Source organism: Crocuta crocuta, unplaced genomic scaffold (genome assembly GCF_008692635.1).
Source record: "Crocuta crocuta isolate KB4526 unplaced genomic scaffold, BGI_CrCroc_1.0 scaffold179, whole genome shotgun sequence".
Taxonomy (NCBI): domain Eukaryota; kingdom Metazoa; phylum Chordata; class Mammalia; order Carnivora; family Hyaenidae; genus Crocuta; species Crocuta crocuta.
In genome coordinates, this window is record NW_027551568.1 from 5,289,197 (window position 1) to 5,306,532 (window position 17,336).

Here is a 17,336-nt window from a genome sequence, read left to right on the forward strand (position 1 = left end):
TGGGGGTTTCAGGCATGCAGACCAAAATCCGACATTAGTCACCCCACTGGAGAAATTTTCTCCAAAAGGAGCTTGAAAATGTTGCCCAAACCCACTCTGATGAGCATTTAGACCACGGCTCAGTTCAAAACAGTGATCACGTGGTTGCCCTTCACAGGTTCACATTCATGTGATGGAAGTGGATCTAAAACAGCAAGAAGAGAAGAGCCTTCCTAGTGACCTGACCCTCACCTGAGCCATGAGTTCCCTTCAAATCAGCTCACTGTCCCCCAGCGGATGGACGGAACGCAACAGCATCGACCATGGTCCAAGAGACTCTAAGAAGACCACAGGGACTATTCATTCCTTCTTCTTCCTCTTCTTTTTTTTTTTTTTTTTTTTTTTTTTTTTTTTTATGAAAGGTAAAGTATATATCAAAAGAATCACGACTACATAATGGAGAAGACAGAACAATATCAAGACATTTTTACCATCAAACATGAGACTTCAAAGGAGCTTCATGTCTGTGGCACACGACTTTGGGCTTTAGCTGACCTTTTGGAGGCTAGCGTCTCAGATGTCAAGGGGCGCATGGGCAGAAAAGTTACAGGAAGCAGAACAAGAAATGGATATTGACTCATCGAATGTGAACTTGTATTTGTGAGTAATTTCAAGAAAGTCTGTCTTCCCTTCCTTTCTTCATTACTTTGTTGACTCAGTAAATGGTCATGCCGGGCAATGTGTCAGGTGTTGAAAACACAAAGATGAACAAGGTAGAAAAGATGCCCGCCCCCAGGGGGTGGGCAGACAGGCAGGTTTATTCTCTGGCTACCTAGAAACATGATACACGACTCAGTCACCCAACTGGGATTGCATCCCAGAAAAGAAGTGGACAATGCTTAACAGGGTAGAGAACGAGATAGGAACTCTGTCTAGATAAAAAGGCATCTGGGGACACCCTCTGAGGAAGTGAGGGTCTAGTCCTTACTCTGGCTCTGTCTAGGGGTTACCTGGACAGGACATCAGTTGGTCAGGACATAACCTTAGCTTGCCTTTTGCATCTGGGAAGGCGGCAAGGTGTGATGGAGAGAGACTTTGACTACAAGCCATATCCCAACTTATAATTGCAATCCTGCTGCTTTTTAACGATGTGACTTGGGGCTAGGAGCCTAACCACCAGAAGCTTCACACACCGATGGAACAGAGTCTGCCTTGGGGGCATTTGTGAGAAGTCGTTAGATTCACATGTGCTTATGTTAATGCTTATACGTGCACAAACACTCATTCGTATCAGCGCTTTGTAAGCAGTTCAGTGCAATTTGAACAACAGGTGGACTGGCATGGGATCTGGGGTCAGAGTGTCTTGGTTTGAATCCTGGTTCCACGATCTTGAGTTGGGAGCCAGGGTCCAAATCACCCAATCTCTCTGCAAAATGCTAGCCACAGTACCCAGCCCATTTTATTTGTTAGAAGTTTATTTACCACCTCACACTGGTCAGAATGGCTAAAATGAACAAATCAGGAAATGACAGATGCTGGTGAGGATGTAGAGAAATGGGAACCCTCTTGCACTGTGGGTGGGAATGCAAACTGGTGCAGTCACTCCGGAAAACAGTATGGAGGTTCCTCAAAACATTAACAATAGAACTCCTCTAGGACCCAGCAATAGCACTGCTAGGAATTTATCCAGGGGATACGGGAGTGCTGATTCATAGGGGCACATGTTCCCTAATGTTCGTAGCAGCACTTCCAACAATAGCCAAATCATGAAAAGAGCCTAAATGTCCATTGATGGATGGATAAAGAAGATGTGGTTTATATATACAATGGAATACTACTTGGCAATGTGAAAGAATGAAATCATACCATTTGCAGCAATGTGGATGGAGCTGGAAGGTATTATGCTGAGTGAAGTAAGTCAGAGAAGGACAGATACCATACGTTTTCACTCAAATGAAGATCTTGAGAAACTTAACAGAAGACCATGGGGGAAGGAAGGGGAAAGATAGTTACAAACAGAGAGAGAGGGAGGCAAACCATAAGAGACTCTTCAATACAGAGGACACTTGATGATATTCCCCTACTTGGATACCTTGAAACTCAAGAGGTATACTCTGAAATACCTCGTGCTTTCTATAGCTCTGTAACACCACCCTCAAAGAGGATTTGTCACCACTGAGTATATAAAAAAAGAGTAAACACCAGGTTTCAAAGTCAGTTCTCCAGATGAAGGAAAGATAATGAAGCTGCTAGAAAATACCAGGCACAGCTAAACCCTTTATGACCTCTTTCTCATTGGAATTTACACAACAGCCCAATGAAGTAGGCACCATCAGGTCTGTTTTACAGATTTGAAAAGTGAGGTCCAAATAAGTTAAGCATTGGATTTAAGTAACTTGCCCAAGGCCACCAATATGGAAGATACAAGTTTTTGATGATCCAACCCAGGCCTGCATTGGTAGGATGATTCTATAACTTTCAAGGTTGGCAGCTTTCAAGAAAACAACATTCATTTGTCTATACAAAATATGGCATCACGGGTGCCTGGCTGACTCAGCTGGTAGAGCATATGACTCTCACTCTCAGGGTCATGAGTTTGAGCTCCACCCTGGCGGGGAGCTTACTTAAAAACATACGGCAACTGGAGTGTCTAGCACATGGAGTGGGAGATTCATACACTCATCTGTTGAATTAACACAACACATTGTGGAGCATTATCATATATCCCTATGCACAGTGTGTATAGCACACAATTTCAAGTCTGAAGGCATACTGATAAAGGGATTTATTGCACGATATCGGAGGGGAAAAAGCAGACTCAAATCTCTGCCAAGTCTACCATTTTAGAAATGACAAGGTGATTCCACTTGGCGGATTTTTACACGTCTCTACATTATTGGCTAGCTCCTTTTCTCCAGGGTAGATCTGGAATCTGAGGACAGATGATCTGACGTACAGTGACTTAAAAACACTGGCTGAAATGAAAACCTGGTTCCAACCATCATGCTCTCATGCATCAGTTCCAGCTTCTGCCTGTCTTGGGCTCTGCTCTGGGAAGTTGGCATCCATCTCAACAATGTCCACATGACTGCATGTCTGTGGCAAACGAGGCCAGTGGATCACACGTGTGCAGCAACGGCTGTGATAATTCACGAACGACATTTGTAAAACAGATTGGTAAAGAATGTGGTCCTTTGAGCACCTTCAAAGAAGCCTAGCCCGCCCACAGAGGCGACTCCGGCATGGGGTGACCTTCCTCGACAAATATAGCACAGTGCTTACAAACACAGAGCCTGGAGCCAGAGTTGCTGTGTGCAAAGGCTGGTGGATGACTGCATGAATGAACAATGGGCCTTCAGTGAACACTCTGCACTGCACTGAACAATCCCTTTACTGCTCTATACTACTACTACTATTACGACTACAACTGCCTCCTCCTCTTCCTCCTTCTGGTTGCTCTCGTTCACGGTGTGGTATTAGTTATTTGTATCAAAATTATACATGCAAATAATCCAAGGAATCGATGGTCTTGCAAGTGTTGTAATCCAGAAACAACCTCTCCCTCTCCATCCATCCACTCATCCATCGGTCTGGTCCAGGTGACAATTTAGGTAGACGTGGCTCCTTCTCTCTAAAGTAATTGATAACTTTTGCATCTCAGGCTCCATCTGTTGGCCTCCCACTGTGGAAGAGGAGGACTCCCACTCTTTCCTCCCCATAGCTGCCCCCCCCAGGAGCCCCGACGCTCATCTCCCCATCCTGCCATCCCCCAGTGGAGCGCTGTATTTCTGGTTAGGCTGATCTTGAGGGCTGCAGTGATTATGATTGTATGGAGCCAGTTCACATAGTAAGCTGTACTACACACACGCAATATCCTGTATGATGCTTCCATTCCCTGGAATTAATAAGTCTTTTATTGATTGATTTTGTCCCAAAACTTCCCATTTATTCAACTTCAGATCCTTCACCAGCTAAATAACTTCCACTCAAGGCATTCAGATGCGTCAGGAATCCCACCAGCCGGTGCTTCCTGGAGAAGTCTGTCCCAGGGTCTTCTGATCCACTCCAGTCGGCACTGGTCAGGGCCTACTCTGTAGACACAGCCAACATCCTGGACCTCCGTTTACCACCATCCTAGAGGCTGTCTAGGCCTCTCTTCCTTGCCAGAGACCCACATTTTCCATTTCTTCCTCCTTCCTGATTTATTCCTTCATTTTAGTGGTGTCTGTCTCTTCCAAGATTTGTTTTTCCTCTTTCCACTTGAAAAATCCATTCTTTGGATCTCACGGTTTGTGCCAGGAGATTTCCATGGGTGTCTGATGACCATTGGTTACCTAAATGAGTGGGGCTTGTTGGCTGTGAACTCCATGTGAAGTGGTGGTGGGGAAGTTGTGAAGCTGGGTCTCTTTGCTATTGGGTCACCCCCACTGAAGTCAGTTTCCTGCCTGGAGGAAGGTCCGAACAGGTCACTCTTGGAGCCCAGCTGGAATGGGTAGAAGTTGTGTGCTTTAGCGTCTGGTTGGTACACTCTTTCCCTTTTCTTTTAAGTTTATTTATTTTGAGAGAGATAGAGAATGAGGGAGCGAGCGCACAAGTGGGGGGAGGTGGTCGGAGAGAGGGAGATGCAAAATCCCAAGCAGGCTCTACGTTGTCATGCTTACAGCCTGACACAGGGCTTGAACTCACCAAGGGCGAGATCATGACCTGAGCTGAAACCAAGAGCCAGACGCTCAACCACCTGAGCCGTCCAGGTGCCCCAATACAATGTCCTAACTCAATATAATGTCCTAACTCAAGTAAGCTAGGTGTCCTTCAGTGCAGAATCTCACTAGGTTTTCCATCTTTAGGGAGCAAACATTATTCTTCTGCTGGGGCGAAGTTATGACTCAGCCATCGAGTTCTTCACAACGGGCAAGCAGCTCTGGGTTCTCAGTACTTCCTAAAAGGCTTTCAAACTCCTCTTACTGTAGCCTCCCTTCTTCCTTCCATATATGCTGATGACTGCCAATCCCCGTGCCTAGGGGGCGCTCTTCAGCGTCCATCAGAGTCGGCTCTCCCCAGTGACAACCTGGAATTTACGTTCTTGGACACTAATCTTCACCACTCCCCATCTTCTTTCGGATCACCCCTCCCCCCCAGTATTTTTTCTGTAGTCTCCTCTTTAGTCTTCTCCATCTTTGTGAGTTTGTCATTTATCGCGTTATTCTTGCTGTCGTTTTACTGGGGTTTCAGGAAGAACAAGCTGTAGTGTGTGTGTGTGTGTGTGTGTGTGTGTGTATGTGTGTATGTACATGTATGCATGCTTAATCTACCATCTTTACCTAGAAGGTCAAGTCTTTCTTTACCACGTCATCCAAAACTGCATAAGTTAGAAGAGCAGCGAGGGACAGTGCAACTCAAGGCGAACCAATCTGGAACCGCTCACGCCGACCTCCTCCTCCGGGAAGAGCGAGACGACTTCGTTCCATCACTTCTGGAAGCCTCTCACTGGCCTCCTGGCTCTGCAGACAAACTTGCTTTGCCGGCCTGCTCGGAGGGGCAGAGCTGTGACGGGCAGGGGAAGCCCGGGCCCGGAGGAGGCAGAGGAACCCAGAGCTTGTCACCAAAGCCCAGGGCCGGCACCGAGGCTTGCCCGGGAGAAAGAAGTCTTTCACTCCTCCGCGAGCACAGCCCTGACTTCACGGACGGAAAGGCGGAGGGCAGATCCCCTCACACTCCCAGCTGATGCCATGTGACCCTTCTAACCTGAGACGGGGCAGGGGGCCCAGAACGGTCCAGCCTCCCGAAGTCACAGCGGAACAGAGAAGCAGAGCCCTCCACGGGGGGGGAGGTGGTCCACCTCGGATGCAGGTGACAGGGGGGTGGGTCTGCAGGTGTAAGAGCCGGAAGAGGCTGTTCTGATGTCTGTGAGCGCCGTGTGCGGTCACTTCCGACGGACGTCGGTGAGGAAACGCCCCGCCCGGCCGCCCCGCGTCCCCAGCGCCCCACGGCCGCGTCCCCAGCGCCCCGCCAGCAGCCCCGTCACCTGTGGATGATGTGGAACCTCTGCAGATACTCCAGGGCCAGGGCCAGCTCGCAGATGTACAGCTTCACCGCCCCCTCGGTGAAGTGGACGTTCTGCTGCAGGTGGTAGCGCAGGTCCCCGCCCAGGAGCAGGTCCACCACCATGAACATGTCCTCCTCGTCCTGGAAGGAGTACCTGCGGGTGCAGGGGGGACACAGCAGGTTAGGGGGCGGGGGTGCTCCAACATCCTGCGGACCGATGCCCCCATTTCACAGAAGGGCAACTTGAGGCTCAGAGAGAGGCGCCGGGCATCACCGAAATCACAGTGCGCTCTCGGCGGGCTCTCGCAGGCAAGCGGCGTTTTAACCAACGCCGAACGTCAACCTGAGACGTTGTTTTCATTCTTAAAAATTTGTTAGGGGCACCCGGGGGGCTCAGTCGGTTGAGCGTCCGACTTCGGCTCAGGTCACGATCTCACGGGTCGTGGGTTCGAGCCCCGCGTCGGGCTCTGTGCTGACAGCTCAGAGCCTGGAGCCTGTTTCAGATTCTGTGTCTCCCTCTCTCTCTGCCCCTCCCCTGCTCGTGCTCTGTCTCTGTCTCTCTCTCAAAATAAATAAACCTCAAAAATAAAATAAAATTTTTTTTACATTTTAATTTAAATTCCAGTTGATTCCTACACAGTGTAATGTTAGTTTCAGGTGTACAATCTAGTGATTCAACACTTCATACCCCACGTACTCATCACAACAAATGCCCTCCTTAATCCCCATCACCTCTTTCACCCATCCCCCCGCCCACCTGCTCTCTCGTGACCATAAGTACATTCTCTATAGTTAAGAGTCTGTTGGGGCGCCTGGTGTGGCTCAGTCGGTTGAGCATCCGGCTTTGGCTCAGGTCATGACCTCACGGTTGGTGGGTTCGAGCCCCGCATCGGGCTCTGTGCTGACAGCTCAGAGCCTGGAGCTGCTTCTGATTCTGTGTCTCCCTCTCTCTCTGACCCTCCCCTGCTCACGCTGTCTCTCCCTCTCAGAAATAAATAAAACGTTAAAAAGAATTATAAAAAGAGCCTGTTTCTTAGTTTGTCTGTCTCCCTCTTTTTTTCTCCCTTTGCTCATTTGTTTTGTTTCTTAAATTCCACATAGGAGTGAAATCATATGGTATTTGTCTTTCTCTGACTGACTAATCTCACCTAGCATTATACTCACTAGATCCATCCATGTGGTTGCAAATGCCAAAACTTCATTTTTTTTTTTTTTACAGCTGAGCAATATTCCAGTGTACACATTACTTTGCCTTTAGTACCTGCTTTAATTAGGCGTTTTCGGGACTTGAGGTAGGTAGTCTCCAATGCTTCATCCCCCTCCCCAACGTCCCTCGATTCCCTCCCAGCATGCGCCACTCCCCCCACGGAGCTGGGGTCTGCACCCACTGAATGCAGTGATGTTCGGCAAGTCCTTGTCCAAGCCTTAGGGGGGTCCGGGACTTCCTCCCAGGCCCCAGCCAGAGCCCCAGCCCCATGGAGAGGCCACGAGAAGGAAAACACGGGAGCTCCAGCCCACAGCCCTGGCTGAGCCACAGGCAGCCATGGCAGTGAGCTACCTCGGACACTGGGAGCCCCCGCCGGCCTGGATGGCATCACGCGGTGCAGAAACACTGCCCAGGGGACCCAGCTGACTCCCAGAACATGAGGTAATAAAGTAGCTGTGTTTTAAGCCACTATATTTGGGGGTTTGTTTGTTTGTTTGTTTCAGCCATAGAGCATGACACGTTACTCAATTCGATTTTACAAAATGCACTGGAAGCGACCGAAGAGCCGACATATAGAACCTCAGAATGGTGTTGAAAACGCTAAAGGCGAATCTCATCCCTGTAAAATGTTTTCACATTCCGTACAGAACCGTGGAATGGTCTCTCCCTGGTGCATTGACAACTAAGCACCAGTAGGTGGTGCTGTGATGCCCACACTGTGCTCCCTAACCTCGGTGTATTTCCTGGGTTCAAGTTGCCAATACCTCACTTACGAATTTGCGTGGAGTGTTCCAAATGACACTACCTCCCATTTTCCTACCTGCCTGCCCTGACCCAGATTTGGCATCCTGGTAATACCGGACTTGTATGATGAAGTGGGGCTTTTTGTCTATATTCAAGAGGGGTTTATGAGAAGCATCGCTAGTTTGTGCAAAGTCTGGTCTTGAAATGCCTTCCATTCCCACACTTCTGATTCACTGGGGATTCTCCCTCTTACTTAAGGTGCTCCTGTTGGTGCTGTCTGATGATTCCTGCTCCTCCCTTTCGACAAAGAGATGAGCCGATCAATGACCCGGGGTGACTAGGAGGTCTATACCCGTGTCCCCTGGCTGCTGGTGTTGGCTCATCAGGACCCATTTGGGTGCTCCCTGGGATAGACGGAAGAAAAATCTTCTCTTCTGGGTTTGCCAGGCTAGACGCTGTGAAACCCTCTTGCCCCAAATGGGGGTACAACCCATCTGCAGTGTGAAGCTGCAGAGGGTCAAGCAGGGGGAGTGTTAAACACAGACAGAAGCCTTGTTGGAGATGCTGGCACCAGCCCGGACAGAAGCCTGAACTTCATGCTTACACAGGCAATGACGTGCCTTCCAACCTAAGCTACTTAACACAGTCTCTCTGTCATTTGGAACTGAAAGGGTCATCTGGTACATCTTTCCATGTATTTGTTACTGGAGAGGAGGGTTTAGATGCTCAACAAGGAACCACAGGAATTAGTTATAAATGCCTCCTACAGATGCCCAATTTGTATTTGAATAGTTGAAGGACTATTGAAACATTACATTAATAACCAGTTGAGTTCTGTACCCTTGTTCACAGCTAAACTGTCAAAGGGTATCTCACTCAATATTCCGTCAGAACTGTTTGGAGGAGCAACGTGAATTTTTAGGAGAGAAACTTGCAGACTGGAATGAATTTTAAGAGAAAATCCAAAATGCGTCGAGAACAATAATTTAAGCAATAACTCAGGTTGCGGCTTTCTCTTGCTGCAGATTTTTTTTGTTGTTGTTTTTTGTTTTTTGCCCCGGACCATAGACTCTACATCCCCAAGGAGACTCAATGTTATTATCAGAGAACAGAAAATGACCTTTCATTTATCTGTGCAGTTTTGTGCTGCTATTCTGCAGCTCTGTGCAATTCTTCCTTTTGCCTCCTCTTAGGCAGGAACTATAAGTATGTTCTCGTGAGAATGCTGCACATTGTCATGGAGATGATGGAGATCAGAAATGAGAGACCTGCACTTTATGGTGGTAACAGTGAGCCAGGGAGAAATCAGTTAGGTTCTCCTTCTAACATCAAAGAATTTCAGGAGTTTGGAAGGCATGAGTCTTGGCCTGGACATGGAAATGCACCAGCATGCAGAACCCTATGCCTGGTTTAAAAAAATTTTTTTAATTAATTTCCAATCTTGTCCTAAAAAGCTTTAAAGGTTATTTGAAAACGACATATTATTTAACAAAATTAAAAGTTAGGGCGCCTGAGTGGCTCGGTCAGTTAAGCGTCCGACTTTGGCCCAGGTCATAATCTGGTGGTTTGTGAGTTCCACAGAGCCCAGGATTGGGCTCTGTGCTGACAGCTCAGAGCCTGGAGCCTGCTTCAGATTCTGTGTCTCCCTCTCTCTCTGCCCCTCCCCTGCTTACACTCTGTCTCTCCCTCTTTTGAAAATTAACATTTTTAAAAAATTTATTTCTGAGAGAGAGAGAGAGAAACAACGTGAGCAGGGAAGGGGCAGAGAAAGGAGACACAGAATCTGAAGCAGGCTCCAGGCTCTGAGCTGTCAGCACAGAGCCCGATGCGGGGCTCGAAACCATGAACCATGAGATCATGACCTGAGCCAAAGGTGGATGCTTAACTGACTGAGCCACCCCAGCACCCCAAAAATAAATAAACATTTAAAAAATTAAAAAAAAATAAGTAAGCCATACATCAGTCAAAGAATAAAAAAGGAATTCAAGAAACTGTAAACAGGCAAAAATACCCTAATGCATGGTCAGAGAGCTTTTGTGCTTACCCCAAACAGGCCATAAATGTGTGTCTAACCTTTCCAACAAGCAGAAAAACACAATCAGTCTTATGATCCAAGATCAACGAGGAAACAAAAAATAAGTTGTTGAGGAAAAGCATGATTATTCCTGGTACGAAGCCAGAGGGAAATTTCTCCCCCTAGATTCTTACAAAGACGGCACTTTGTAATGTGCCAAACGATCATCTACATAAAGTGCCTCTACACAGAGTAACAAGCTTAACAGGGATTTTTTTTTTTTTTTTGCATGAAGTTCAAGACACAGTGGAGGCATCAGAGTCCGAGTGTCTAAAAGCAGTAATATGTGGGGAGAAGAAGGTGGTCTGATGTCACACAAATGGAAGAGCTTTCTTAACTGAAAGACAAATTTCGAAGAGACACCTTGTGCATGCCCTTGGGGACCACGTCACACGTGTGAGATTGCCCACGCACCCACAGATACTCGGGAGGCTTCTCCTACACATCAGCTCTGTGCCAGAAGCTGGGAGTCAGTGGAAGAGGTCGCCCTTGATGAGTTCACCTGAGTTTGCAGTAATCCGAAGGGGGCTGGAATTTGATGTCATGTGCCATGACAGGTGCCCCGGATTAACCCACTGCTGCGGATCCATTTTTCACCCTGGACGCAGACCTTGGACTCCCACATTCCCAAGGAGCTGCATATGGTCCCTGCTACCCCCACCAGTTCATCCCCTCATAACCTCCCCTACCATCACCTCTCTGCTCTGGTCCACCCTTCTCTTCTCAGTGCTGAGCAGTGGTTCCCAACCAGGGTGACACTGCGCCCCTGGGGACATTTAACAATGTCTGGAGACGCTTTGGGTTGTCACGCCTGGGGGTGGGGTGCTACTGGCATCTAGTGGGTAGGGGCCAAGGACGCTCCAAGGCACAGGATGGCTCCCCACGCAAAGAATGGCCGGGCCACAAATGTCCACTATGCCACAGTTGAGAAACCCTGGGTTAGATTGATGCTCATGTTCTTAGAATCTAGAATCCCTGCCTGGGGCTCGGGCAGCACTTCCCTTGTGGCCCAGGGACCCTCCATCTCCTGGTCTCTTCTCCCCACCAACCCGCCATCTCTGTGCACAGGGACCAGGCTTGTTTGACACTGTCCCTCTGTGTTTAGCACATTCCCCAGAGCATCACACACTCGGGAATGAATGGGTCACAAACAAATGGAGTACCCGTGGCCTGTGCGGCACGTTAAGTTAATCTGTTCCTCCGTCTACAGGAGGCTGGGGCGAGGGGGAAGGCAGGGGAAGGGAGAGAGGGAAGGCGGAGAACTGACTGGAAGCAAATCTCTGTTGGGTGCTGGGCTCTGCAAGTTGCTGTTGCCATTGCTTATCGGAGCCTCCTTTGCTCTGGCCTTCTCTCCTCACAGAGACCAGATCTCACCCTGGCCTGAGAGTGACTCTCCCAGCCTCCCTCCAGAGCCTCCCTCCCATGCAGAGGGCAGAACTGAACCATCCGATGAGCCTCACTCCCATGCAGGGAGCAGAAGTGAGCCGTCCGATGAGCTGTTGGAAAGCGGCTGCCATTGGGCTCAGCTCAGCCCCGTCTGGGTTCCCGCCAGGCTTCTGGATCTATCCGCAGAGGGCTTGCACTCAGTCTGCTCCTTATAATGGCCAGAGGCCTGGCCAATGGAGAGGGGGCTTGCGAGGTGTCCCCGTAGCCTCAGGGTGATTCCATTTCATAGCCAAAGTGCTGGCAAGCCCTTTGGATGCAGAATGACAGCCAAGTTCTTCAATCAGCTGTGTCTGCATCAAAGGTGATACTTTCACTTCCAAGTGGCCGGGCCCTGTGGCGTCTCTTGAGTGGTCCCCAACCAGGTGGGAGGGAAGGGTGCTCTTCACAGACCTCCCATCAACCCTCAGCACTTCTCCCATTTAACCATGCAAGGCGGGCATTATGTCCCTCATATTCCCAACAGAGGAAGCCAAGGCCAAGAGAGGCTGCTGACTTCTTCCCAGTCTGGGTGAGGCCCTTTCTTCAATAGCACATCGTATCCTCTAGAACCGGCTTCAGGAAGCTTGCACACTGAAGGTCAGCCCTGTTAACCATGGTGAGAAGGCACATGAGCCCATATGAGAGAGATGCTGTGTCCGGGGGGAAATCCGAATTGGAGTCCCAGCTCCTCTTTGTTTCTTTTTTTTTTTTTTATGTTTATTTATTTTTTATTTTTGTTTTTAATGTTTTATTTATTTCTGAGAGAGAGAGAGAGACAGTGTGAGCAGGGGACGGTCAGAGAGAGAGGGAGATACAGGATCTGAAGCAGGCTCCAGACTCAAGGCTGGCTGTCAGCACAGAGCCTAACGTGAGGCTCGAACCCACAAACCGTGAGATCATGACCTGAGCTGAAGTTAGATGCTTAACCGACTGAGCCACCCAGGTGCCCTTAAATGTTTGTTTATTTATTTATTTATTTATTTATTTATTTTTTTATGTTTTACTTTTATTTCTAGGAGAGAGAGAGAGAGACAGCGTGAGCAGGGGAGGGTCAGAGAGAGAGGGAGNGTTTGTTTATTTATTTATTTATTTATTTATTTATGTTTTACTTTTATTTCTAGGAGAGAGAGAGAGGGACAGCGTGAGCAGGGGAGGGTCAGAGAGAGAGGGAGTCACAGACTGAAACAGGCTCCAGGCTCCGAGCTGGCAGTCAGCACAGAGCCCGACGCGGGGCTCGAACCCACGAACCGCGAGGTCATGACCTAAGCGAAAGTCGGACGCTTAACCGACTAAGCCACCCAGGCGCCCCTGTTTATTTATTTTTGAGAGAGAGAGAGGGAGACAGAGTATGAGCGGGGGAGGGTCAGAGAGAGAGGGAGACACAGAATCCGAAACAGGCTTCAGGCTCTGAGCTGTCAGCACAGAGCCTAATGGGGGGCTCAAACCCACAAACCGTGAGATCAAGACCTGAGCCGAAGTTGGACGCTCAATCGACTGAGCCCCCCAGTGCCCCCTCCTCTTGTTTCAGCTCGTCTTGCTCATACCTAGTGCCAAGAGGCCGCCAATCACAGCCATGCGTTGCCGGTGGCAGGGGAGGCGTGGAAAGGAAAAAGCAGGCAGTCATACACCGTTTTTAGTGCGCTCGCACCATGACGCCCCTCAGCCATTTAAAACACTGCCTTTCTCTACTTATCGTCCCTGGGCTACAGGGGCCAAGCCGGGAGATGCCCTGTGGGTTAGTCTTCTGGAAGCCCTAGTGACCGGGATGAGCCACGTGTCTTCGACATCTACCTCCTGTGTCCTTATTCTGTGGCACCTGCTGGGACAAGCTGCTGAGCATCTCCCAGACTCTTTCCTGGGCAATCCGATCTCCAAGGGGGTGCAGACAGAGAGGAGGGCTCGCCGACAATGCTCACTGCCAGTGATTCTCGGAGATTGAACTTGCAGTAACAGAAGAGCTAAAAATACCCTCTCAGGCTCAGAAATCCAATAACGGGATGCTGGGCCTTCCGTCAGCTCATACTGTACACATAACAAGGAGCTTATCAAACCTGAACTGTGCTGGATACATAGAGGTCTTTAATAACACTCACAATAATAACCTTTTTGAAAAATTTGAATCGAGCCACACAAGGGCTCCAGCCAGTCATACATCCTGGCCCCCACTGTTCTCCACCTCAAGCTGATTCGGTCCTGTCCCCTTCCCAGAAGCCAGTGTTGCTGGTTGGCTTCTATCTGTCCCCTGCAGGCCAAATGACAGCAAGAGGACACTCTCAAATACCATGTGGCTCCCCAGGTCCAGGCAGTTTGGGGCAGGAGAGCTCCTAGGACCACGCAAAGGTGAAAGGCAAGCCCACGTTTCCTACCACCTGCCGCTAAGCATCAGAGCTTTGCAGACCGTAAGGTGTGTCTATCTGTGTAAATGCAGAGCACTGTTCCTATAGCTTAATGATTCTACTTAATTTTATCTCCTTTGTAGCCTGCATGATTCTCAAGGCTTTGCAGTGGCTAACAAAGTAAGGCTGATGGAGGAGACAGAGAGGAAAACCGTGGAACAGTGGAGGAGAGCGTGTGCTGTGCACTTGGACGAGCCATGAGCACGGAACGGTAGCCCTGACCTTCCCAGTCCGAGCGAACACGGCGCCGAGCAGAATGCACAAGCCAGCGCTCACCGGGCCATTTAATGAGAGGAAGGCAACCCTTTCCCCTTGGGCGGAATTCCACAAGAAATGTATAACCTGCATTTTTTTTTTTCTTACAAGGGCAGTGGAGTAAAGAATGGGAAGTGAATTATGGTAATTCACACCGTGGAGGGCTTCCCATATACATTTGTATTCATGAGAAATATCGGTCTGCAGCTTTCTCTTATTGTACTATCCTTATCTGCTTTTGGTGTCAGAGTAATACAAGCTTCAAGAAAGAACTGGGAAGCATTTGCTTCTCTTCTGTGTTCTGGAAGAGATTGCATAAAAAATTGGTGTTAGTTCCTTAAATATTTAATAGAATTCTCCAGTGAAGCCATCTGGGCAGGGAATTTTATTTTCAGGAGCTTTTAAATTATGAATTCAATTTATTTCATCGTTACGGGATTATTGGGTTAATTTTTTTTTTTGTGGTTCAGTTTTGGTACTTTGTGGGGTTTGGGGAATTGGTCCATTTCGTCTACGCTGTCCAATTTAGGAGTATAAAATTGTTCACAGTACTCCCTTACCCCCTTCATGGCTGCAAGATCTGCAGTGATTGCCTCTGTTTTATTTCTGATATCCGTGACCTGTCTCTTCTCTCAGCTTATATTTGTCAGTCTGGCCAGAGGCTTATCAGTCTCGAATTATTTTCCGAAGAACTAGCTGACTGTTCCATTGATTTTTTTTTCCTATGGTGCTCCTATTTTCAATTTCATTGATTCCACTCTTGATTACTTCCTTCCCTCTGCTTGCTTTGGGTTTATTTTTCTCTTCGTGTTTTAGTTTTTTGAGATCAACACAAGGTTATTAATTTGAGACTTTTTCCCTCTTCTAATGCAACCAGTTAGAGCCATCAGCACTGTCATCCCTGGCTTAGCTGGATTCTACAACCTTTAATATGGTGTGTTTTCATTTTCATTCACATATGTATCTTTATTTCTTTTATGTTAATTTTTTAAAATTTATTTCTAGGAGAGAGAGAGAGACAGCATGAGCAGGGGAGGGTCAGAGAGAGAGGGAGTGACAGACTCCGAAACAGGCTCCAGGCTCTGAGCTGGCAGTCATCACAGAACCCGAGCGGGGCTCGAACCCACGAACCGTGAGATCATGACCTAAGCGAAAGTCAGACGCTTAACCGACTAAGCCACCCAGGCGCCCCTCTTTATTTCTTTTTAAGGCTTCTTCTTTGACCCAAAACTCATTAGAAGTTTGTGCTTAATTTTTCAGTATTTGGAGATGTTCTTGCAGCCTTTCTGTTACTGATTTCTACTATGTTTCTGTTATGGGCGGAGAACATACTTGTCATAATTTCATTTTTTAAAAATTTTGTCAAGGTTCCTCCTGTGGCCCAGGAAGTTTTATATCTGTATGAATGATCCATGCTTGGAAAAGACGCATATCCTGCTGTTAAATGATCTGTAAATGTCAGTCAGGTGCTACTGATTGATGGTGTTTCAGTTCTTATATCTTCACTGACTTCTTATCTAGAAGTTCTATCAATGGCTAGGAAAGAGTGTCCAAGTCCCCAGCGAAAACTGTGGGTATTGTTTTGTGTCTCCTTTCAGCTCTATCAATTTGTTTTTCATGTACTTTGAACTTGTGATGTCTGACTCATTTACAACGCATTCTTACTTGGATCATCTTTAATAGGATATCATCCTGTATCATACTCTCACGTATAAATTGTTTTTGCTTCTTCATTGTTATAAATAATGCTCCAATGAGGTTCTCAATACATTTATTCTTGTGCTTATATACACAAGATACTTTATGAGACAAATATTCACTGAGCACCCACGATATGTCAGACAACGGTCTAGGTGTTTTGGATAATGTACGTAAAGAACGGAAACCACGTTCCTTTCTCGATGGGATCACCCAAAGTGAACTTAGCAAAAAGCATAGTGGGTGGCACATCGGAGATGTTGAGGCATGCTGATTCGGAGCATGAGTGACTAATGCATAAAGCCAACATCCTGAGTGATTAGCATGTACCACATGCTTACTCTTTTCATCTTACAATAACTCTGGAGGAGCACACAGTTATATCTGTTTCACTAAGCAGCAAACAGTCACCAAAGAAATTAGTTTACTGAAAGGCATGCACTTGATTTATTTTTTAAAGGGAGGAGGGCCATTTTAACCTGTGGCAAGTGGAAGGCCTTCCCAGTAAATAGTTCTGTTAGGCAAACCATGAGAGACTCTTGAATGCTGAGAACAAACTGAAGACTGATGGGTGTGGGAAGGAAGGGGGAGATGGGCATGGAGGAGGGCACTTGTGGGGATGAGCACTGGGTGTTATATGGAAATCAACTTGACAATAAACTATTTGAAAAAAATAGTTCTGTTATCAACTGGATACCCATTTGGGGAAAAATGAATTCTGACAACACCACATATCGTACACAAATATCAATTCCAGATGGGCTGTAGATATAAGTGTGCAATGTAAAACATGGAAACCTAAAAAACATAGAAGATCTTCATGACTGGAGGCCAGACGAAGATTACTAAATAGGATAGTAAAAGCTCTAATCATAAGAATGCATTGGTAAATTGGACTTGATTAAAATTGAGAACTTAAGTTCTCAGAACACATACCGAGAATAAAAATGGGATAAAATTTCCATAATTTGGGGTTAGGTTTAAAATGTACACCATTTTTTGTAATATTTTTGCATTGTTTGTAACTTTGAAATTGAGCCAGGATAAAAATTGCCAAAGTTACACACACACACACACACACACACACACACACACACACACACGACTTTTCATTTAAAATATGAACTGTCATTCTCATGGCAGCTAATAATATAACTAAAAGTATAGTAAGATAAATGACAAGAATATTTTTAAAAATACTAGAAAATATGTATATTATATAAAGCACTTCAAGAATGGAAGAATAAAGGGAGGGGGGAATCATTAGACATTTAGAAAAATAGGGAAACGGCACATGTAAACACTACCTCATCAGCAATCACATTAATGGAAATAGACTAAACATGCAGTTAAAGGGTAAAGATTGGAGGATTGGATTTTAAAAAATAATCTAATTATATGCTGTTTACAAAAGACACACTTTAAATGGAAAGAAATAATTAAGCTTCAAGTAAAGTGATGGGAAAAGATTTAACATCCAAACTGTAACCAAAAGAGAGCTGCAGTGATTATA

General features: G+C 46.9%; 1 protein-coding gene across 2 annotated transcripts in view; it reads right to left on the reverse strand.

Moving 5' to 3' along the window:
* STK32B (serine/threonine kinase 32B) overlaps positions 1-17,336 on the reverse strand; it is a 274,790-nt gene that overhangs the window by 103,210 nt on the left and 154,244 nt on the right. For both annotated transcript variants that reach the window (XM_077750488.1, XM_077750487.1), the window contains exon 3: positions 6,005-6,178. In XM_077750488.1, coding sequence (XP_077606614.1) covers positions 6,005-6,178 — 174 coding nt within the window. The remainder of the gene's footprint in view (positions 1-6,004; positions 6,179-17,336) is intronic.